Consider the following 8,799-nt stretch of genomic DNA (forward strand, 5'->3'; position numbering starts at 1 on the left):
GTGTCGTTGTCCCTCCCTGGTGTCATGTGTCAAGGTCCCAGGTGTGAATGGGGAGCAGGGCTGTTAAATTTGGCGTTTTGGGTACAATTCTCTCATACTGGCCACTGGATATTCAACATGGCACCTCATGGCAAAGAACTCTCTGAGGATGTGAGAAATAGAATTGTTGCTCTCCACAAAGATGGCCTGGGCTATAAGAAGATTGCTAACACCCTGAAACTGAGCTACAGCATGGTGGCCAAGGTCATACAGCGGTTTTCCAGGACAGGTTCCACTCGGAACAGGCTTCGCCAGGGTCGACCAAAGAAGTCGAGTCCACGTGTTCGGCGTCATATCCAGAGGTTGGCTTTAAAAAATAGACACATGAGTGCTGCCAGCATTGCTGCAGAGGTTGAAGACGTGGGAGGTCAGCCTGTCAGTGCTCAGACCATACGCCGCACACTGCATCAACTCGGTCTGCATGGTCGTCATCCCAGAAGGAAGCTGACGCACAAGAAAGCCCGCAAACAGTTTGCTGAAGACAAGCAGTCCAAGAACATGGATAACTGGAATGCCCTGCGGTCTGACGAGACCAAGATAAACTTGTTTAGCTCAGATGGTGTCCAGCATGTGTGGCGGCGCCCTGGTGAGAAGTACCAAGACAACTGTATCTTGCCTACAGTCAAGCATGGTGGTGGTAGCATCATGGTCTTGGGCTGCATGAGTGTTGCTGGCATTGGGGAGCTGCAGTTCATTGAGGGAAACATGAATTCCAACATGTACTGTGACATTCTGAAACAGAGCATGATCCCCTCCCTTCGAAAACTGGGCCTCATGGCAGTTTTCCAACAGGATAACGACCCCAAACACAACCTCCAAGATGACAACTGCCTTGCTGAGGAAGCTGAAGGTAAAGGTGATGGACTAAACCCAATTGAGCACCTGTGGCGCATCCTCAAGTGGAAGGTGGAGGAGTTCAAGATGTCTAACATCCACCAGCTCCGTGACGTCATCATGGAGGAGTGGAAGAGGATTCCAGTAGCAACCTGTGCAGCTCTGGTGAATTCCATGCCCAGGAGGGTTAAGGCAGTGCTGGATAATAATGGTGGTCACACAAAATATTGACACTTTGGGCACAATTTGGACATGTTCACTGTGGGGTGTACTCACTTCTGTTGCCAGCCATTTAGACATTAATGGCTGTGTGTTGAGTTATTTTCAGAAGACAGTAAATCTACACTGCTATACAAGTTGTACACTGACTACTCTAAATTATATCCAAGTTTTATTTCTATAGTGTAGTCCCATGAAAAGATATAATAAAATATTTGCAGAAATGTGAGGGGTGTACTCACTTTTGTGATACACTGTATATTAACAAATGAAATGAAGTTGAGCAGACAAAACATGAAATATCTCGAGTTCAAACTGTCTGCAATCAAATAAAAGTCAAAGTATATGTAAGGAACACTGCACTTTTATTTTATTTCCATACTGTCCCAACTTTTTCAGATTTGGGGTTGTACTTAATCAAGGTACCTATCAATGGTTTAAAAATAGTTTGAAGTATCTTTTTGGGTTGGTTTTGGTAGATATTACTGGAGAAAAGCAGCCAAAACAAAGCACAGAATCAGACAAAATCTGAACAATACATCAAACAGACACCACTCAGCACTGATGCACCATGACTAGTGACATGAAAAGGCATAGACACACAAACACAGACTAAAAAGGCACCCACACACACCATCGTTTGATCTGAAGGACGGAATTCTTCAGCTGTGCTCTTGGAGGTGGATGTGTGCATAAGTGTTTGTGTTCAAGCAGATCATTATCATGTCATAATTAGCCATTACACCTACTCACCCTTTCCCGGTCTACCACTTCACAATGCCACACACAATAAGAGCGATGATAATGATATGGCTCTTCTAGCCCTCACCTCTGTGTATCTCTCTAAAGCACACACCTACATTCACAGTAGCTTTTATATCAACCTTTTTATAGTATTTTTGTTTAAGTAGTTTCCATAAAAAATGGTGTTTTATTGCCCTCAGCTTAGTTTATAGAAAGTACAGACTGTCGTTTTGGGGGTTGAAGCCACACAAGGCACACAGTAACACCCTGGACAGGGCGCCATCACCCTCTTGTTTCTACTCTCACTGTCCATTTTATCAGCTCCACTTATCATCTAGAAGCACTTTGTAGATCTACAATTACTGACTGTAGTCCATCTGTTTCTCTGCATGCTATTTTTAGCCTGCTTTCACCCTGTTCCTCAATGGTCAGGACCCCCACAGGACCACCACAGAGCAGGTTTTATTTAGGTGGTGGATCATTCTCAGCACTGCAGTGACACTGACATGCTGGTGTTGTGTTAGTGTGTGTTGTGCTGGTATGAGTGGATCAAAAACTCCATCAGCATTGCTGTGTCTGATTTACTCATACCAGCACAACACACACTAACTCACCACCACCGTGTCACTGCAGTGCTGAGAATGATCCACCACCCAAATAATACCTACTCTATAGTGGTCCTGGGAGAGTGCTGACCATTGAAGAACAGCATGAAAGGGGGCTAACAAAACATGCAGAGAAACAGTTGGACTACAGTCAGTAATTGTAGATCTACAAAGTGATTCTATATGGTGGAACTGGAACTGATAAAATGGACAGTGAGTGTAGAAACAAGGAGGTGGTTTTAATGTTATGGCTGATCAGTGTATTCAATGTGTCTATGTGTCAAAACCTAGAAAAGCATCACAATACAATTACATGCAGCCTTTATGTAGTAAAGGGTCTAGGGGTCTAGTTTTAACCTGCTAATTCTACTTATATTCTCAGTTCTTTCCTACTTTTCTAAGTAAATATATACAGTATATATATATATATATATATATATATATATATATATATATATATATATATATATATATATAATTTAAACAAAACCATACGCACTGTATTTACATCAGAATATACTATAGTAAGCTTTTTCTGTCAGCTCTTGAAAATGCATCCCTAGCTGCTGAATCAATTTGTATGTTTGTTGAATGTTTGTTTTACAATGTAATTGGTGTAGAGGTTTAATTAAAATTGATAAAGCTATTTTGTGTCCACCAAGGAATCATTAGTACAAATACTTTCATTGTGAATGACCATTCAATTGTCTTTAAGGATTAATAAACAAACAGTGTCAGTGGAATTAACATTAAACTATTTCTGCAACACGTAAATATGTCTTTAGTTTCATCTTTTCATTTATTTAATGTGTGTAAGGCTCTGACAATCTTAACAGGTGTACATTTTTCACTTTGTTATGTAAAAGTTATGAAAACATAAAAAGAAGGCTATAAACATGTGACTTGTTAAATTGTAATGCGAATGTAATATTTTCTGGGGTGCCATATAAAATACATACACCGACTAGGCATAACATTATGACCACTGACAGGTAAAGTGAATAACACTGATTATCTCTTCATCACGGCACCTGTTAGTGGGTGGGTATATATTAGGCAGCAAGTGAACATTTTATCCTCAAAGTTGATGTGTTAGAAGCAGGAAAAATGGACAAGCGTAAGAATTAGAGTGAGTTTGACAAGGGCCAAATTGTGATGGCTAGACGACTGGGTCAGAGCATCTCCAAAACTGCAGCTCTGGTGGGGTGTTCCCGGTCTGCAGTGGTCAGTATCTATCAGAAGTGGTTCAAGGAAGGAACAGTGGTAAACCTGTGACAGGGTCATAAGCGGCCAAGGCTCATGGATGAACGTGAGGAGCGAAGGCTGGCCCATATGGTCCGATCCAACAGACGAGCTACTGTAGCTCAAATTGCTGAAGAAGTTAATGCTGGTTTTGATAGAAAGGTGTCAGAATACACAGTGCATTACAGTTGCAGGGTTGTTTTGGCAGCAAAAGGGGACCAACACAATATTAGGAGAGTGGTCATAATGTTATGCCTCATCGGTGTATACTGTATAACTGTATGCAATTTGCTATAAACAAACAAATAGGAACACAACAGTGATTAATTTGAGTGCTTTAATATGTTATTCCCTCTCTGGCAACAAGCAGTATGTGACTCACACTGGTGAATAGGAATGGTTTTAGGTAGACCTTTAAAAGTAAAAAAAAGTTAAAATATTTAAACTAAAAACCCTCTTTATAATATAAAATAGACTTTTATTATCCCACAGGGGTGAATTTGGAAATGTATCATGAACATAATGTGATTCATTGACTCTCATTTTGCTTTTATTCTTTATTACCTGGAATAACAAACACCTCTGCTGTTTTCTCATGACCTTCAAGAGCTTACAAGTATTGTTTGTCCCCTCCTTTTCTTCTTTTCCCACTTCCCTCAAAAAAAGCCAATAATATACTTAAGGGCCTCTTCTATCAAACAAATATTACCGAACACCTTAGGGCTTATTGTTTTGCATTCATAATTTGATTATTCAATGTTAACTGTCTCTTAAATGTCTGAGAAAATAACCCAAGATGTCACATTAAGTCAAGGCCATAATCACTATATACACTAATCAGCCATAACATTAAAACCACCTCCTAGTTTCTACACTCACTGTCCATTTTATCAGCCCCACTTACCATATAGAAGCACATACTAACTGTAGTCCATCTGTTTCTCTGCATGCTTTTTATTCTGCTTTCACCCTGTTCTTCATGGTCAGGACCCCCACCGGACCACCACAGAGCAGGTATTATTTAGGTGGTGGATCATTCTCAGCACTGCAGTGACACTGACATGGTGGTGGTGTGTTAGTGTGTGTTGTGCTGGTATGAGTGGATCAGAAACAGCAGCACTGCTGGAGTTTTTAAATACCGTGTCCACTCACTGTCCACTCTATTAGACATTGGTGGACTATTCTCAGTGCAGCAGTGACAGTGAGGTGTTTAAAAACTCTGTGTCTGATCCACTTATACTAACACAACACACACTAACACACCACCACCATGTCAGTGTCACTGCAGTGCTGAGAATGATCCACCACCTAAATAATACCTGCTCTGTAGTGGTCCTGGGAGAGTCCTGACCATTGAAGAACAGCATAAAAGGGGGCTAACAAAGTATGTAGAGAAACAGATGGACTACAGTCAGTAATTGTAGAGCTACAAAGTGCTCCTATGTGGTAAGTGGAGCTGATAAAATGGACAGTGAGTGTAGAAACAAGCAGGTGGTTTTAATGTTATGGCTGATCGGTGTATATTGGAGGGACCCGTCATCCTAATATGTAGAAATGCAGTGTTCCACTGTTGGCTATGGCCTTGCTGAAAACCTTTTATGAACATATGAGCATAAGGGAACAGCTGGTTAATACACATCCAGCTGCCAGACAGGAATAATCAATTGTAAGAGTTTCCTTGGGGATGAATAAAGTTTAATCTTATCTATAAAACACAAAGTATGAAATGAATTTTATTGTAAAGTATAAGCATTGCTCATTTAAATGATTATTAGATTCTGTTGCATGGAAACTTGTATTTAAGCCCTGTGATATTTTTCTCATTATAACAGTATATTTATGTACAACCCCAAATCACAAAAAGTTGGGACAGCATAAAAAATGCATTTACTTTGATTGGATCTTATTGCAGACAGGATGAACCTGAGATATTTCATGTTTTGTCTGGTCAACTTCATTTCATTTATTAATAAACATCCATTCCTGCATTTTAGGCCTGCAACACATTCCAAAAAAATTCTTTCACATTTTTTCACCACACTTAAAAGACGTTTTGGCACGTTAAAAGTGATTTAGTGTTTCAGCTTTTATTTTGTCTCATTCTTCCTGTAAACACGTTTTAAGATGTGCAACAGTACAGGCTCATCGTTGTCGCATTTTTCTATTCACAATTCTCAACATATTTTCTAATGGGGACAGGTCAGGACTGCAGGTGGGCCAGTCCAGTACTCGTACCCTCTTCTTCCGCAGCCATGCCTTTGTAATGTGTGCAGCATGTGGTTTTGCATTGTCTTGTTGAAAAATGCATGGACGTCCCTGGAAAAGATGACGTCTTGAAGGCAGCATATGTTGCTCTAACATCTCAATGTACTTTTCTGCATTAATGCTGCATCACAGAAGTGTAAATTACCTTTGCCAAGGGCACTGACACAGCCCCATACCATGACAGACCCTGGCTTTTGGACTTGTTGCTGATAACAGTCTGGATGATCCTTTCCATCTTTGGTCTGGAGCACATGGCGTCCATATTTTTCCAAAAAAGGCCTGGAATGCTGATTGATCTAATCACAATACACGTTTCAATTGTGTGTTGGTCCAACCTAGATGCCTCCGAGCTCAGAGAAGCCGACGCCGCTTCAGGACATGGTTAACATAAGGCTTCTTTTTTGCACAGTAAAGTTTTAAGTGGCATTTGTGCATGTAACTCTGTATTGTAGTGCTTGACAAAGGTTTGCCAAAGTAATCCCTCACCCATGTGGTTATATCAGCTATTGTTGAGTGGCGGTTCTTGATGCAGTGCCGTCTGAGGGATCGAAGATCACAGGTGTTCAGCTTAAGCTTGCTCCCTTGGCCTTTACGCACTGAAATTCCTCCCGATTCCTTAAATCATTTAATGATATTATGCACTGTAGAGGGAGAAATATGCAAATCCCTTCCAATCTTTCTTTGTGGTACATTGTTTATAAACATTTCAATCATTTTCTCACACATTTGTTGTGTGGAGATCAAACTAAAGTTTTTTCACCTAATTATTAGCCCTAAATTGCCCCAGTCCCAACTTTTTTTGGAATGTGTTGCAGGCCAGAAATGCAGGAATGGAGGTATATTAACAAATGAAATGAAGTTGAGCAGACAAAACATGAAATATCTTGGGTTCAAACTGTCTGCAATTAAATAAAAGTAAAAGTAAATGTAAGGATTTTACATACTGTTCCAACCTTTTCTGATTTGTGGTTGTAAATTCTAAGGCAAGGTGCTGTAAAAGGAGTGTTTTAAAGCACCTTAGATAGAATCCTAGGTGCTTTATCAATGATTTGTTCATAACAATAATGCATTCATTCAGAATAAATCTATTATGAATTGTATTTGCAATGATATTTAAAACTAATTAGACTTTTTTTCTCATTTTTCTCACCAATCATATTCTCCTACCAATCATAATTCTCATTCTCTCTTGCAATCCCATGACATCTCTTCTCTTTCTATGTCTATAGTTGGTTCTGGGAAAGGAAGATCGACACTCCTCCTCTTCTATGATGTCTAAGTCCTCATCCCTTGCAGAACCCTCAAAGACTCTGGGTGTTCTAGGTGGTCAGGGCTCTACGTCACCCTTCAGTCGCTGGGTACAGAACAGTAAAGGTCGTCCGGCCAATGTGTCAGCAATAGAACTGCCCTACCGCTCACCTGTCCCCTTTCCCAAACAGGAATTCTGGGAGATGTTGGGTAGTGACCTCCTCAAGCCTGACACTACCTCTGATGCTGATGCCTTAGGGGGCTCTCGTGTCAAGCGACGACCGGTCGTGAAGACTGGAAAATTTAAAAAGATGTTCGGCTGGGGTGACTTCTACTCCAACATCAAGACCGTGCGCCTTAACCTGCTCATAACTGGCAAGATTGTGGATCACGGAAACGGGACATTCAGCGTCTACTTCCGCCACAACTCTACAGGCCAGGGCAACATCTCGGTCAGCCTGGTGCCCCCTGTAAAGGCAGTGGAGTTTGACCTGGAGCGCCAGAGTGTAGTGTACCCAAAGGAATCCAAGATCTTCAACTGCCGAGTGGACTATGAGAAGGTGGACCGCAGCAAGCGCACCTCGCTGTGCAACTATGACCCATCCAAGACCTGTTTCCAGGAGCAGACCCAGAGCCATGTATCCTGGATCTGTTCCAAGCCCTTCAAGGTCATCTGCATCTACATCTCCTTCTACAGCACAGACTACAGGTTGGTGCAGAAGGTTTGTCCAGACTACAACTATCACAACGAGATGCCATACCTGCCGTCTGGATAGACGGGGGAATGGAAAAGAGGGCAGTAAGACAGAAGTGAGTTCTGAGAAGACATGAGGAGTGTAAAGAAGACAGCATGGTAAAATAGTGTGGTTAAGACTGTGGATGCGGGGCATGTGTATATCAGAAGGAACTGCATAATTTGCTGTCATTGTAGGGAATCGTAGAGAAGCAACCTGTTTTCGAGGGATTTTCTTTCCATGGATTGTATTTGATCATCTGTAGTATCCCCAGGGTAAATGTAAAGTATTTGCCTCAGTGATAAAACTCTTAAGAAACTTTTAAAAACCCTGACAAATGTGACTGCAAAGATCAACATATGCAAATCAAGCACTCCAGCACGGTTATGCAGATGAGAGTGTTCGCTAATGCGAGGCTGTGCTGACAGGCAACACCCACCAGTGTTATCAACCCTACATCAAGGCGAAATACCTGTATCTGTATGTACATTTCCAAACAGTCACGAATAATATGGGTAACTGTTGATGTTGATTTCCATAAGCTGTGGTCACACCAGGTTTTTGTCAGCTTAATTTCAGGAGGGAAGCTACATGAGTTCAAATTTGGAAAAACAAATACTGTAATCAACAACTGTACAAGTACTTTGCTTTGCTGAGCATTTAATAGCATATCTTTTACATAGCAAAACACAGAAAGCTACAAAATAATATATGACAATATGACCCAAGCAGAGTTTAAATTACTCCGTAGCAATATACACCGATCAGACATAACATTATGAGCACCTTCCTAACTGACTGGTCTGCTGCAATGCAGCCCCATACGCAACAAGCTGCGATGCACTGTGTATTCTGACACCTTTCTATCC

General features: G+C 41.1%; 1 protein-coding gene across 1 annotated transcript; it reads left to right on the forward strand.

The window, feature by feature from the left end:
- Positions 1 to 6,287: 6,287 nt before the first annotated feature.
- LOC134300318 (neurexophilin-1) lies at positions 6,288 to 8,140 on the forward strand. Its single transcript, XM_062985037.1, has 2 exons — positions 6,288 to 6,329; positions 7,178 to 8,140. The coding sequence occupies exons 1-2, from the start codon at positions 6,288 to 6,290 to the stop codon at positions 7,970 to 7,972; spliced, it is 837 nt and encodes a 278-aa protein (XP_062841107.1). The 3' UTR covers positions 7,973 to 8,140.
- The last annotated feature ends 659 nt before the right edge of the window (positions 8,141 to 8,799 follow it).

This window comes from Trichomycterus rosablanca, chromosome 22, assembly GCF_030014385.1.
Source record: "Trichomycterus rosablanca isolate fTriRos1 chromosome 22, fTriRos1.hap1, whole genome shotgun sequence".
Lineage (NCBI taxonomy): Eukaryota > Metazoa > Chordata > Actinopteri > Siluriformes > Trichomycteridae > Trichomycterus > Trichomycterus rosablanca.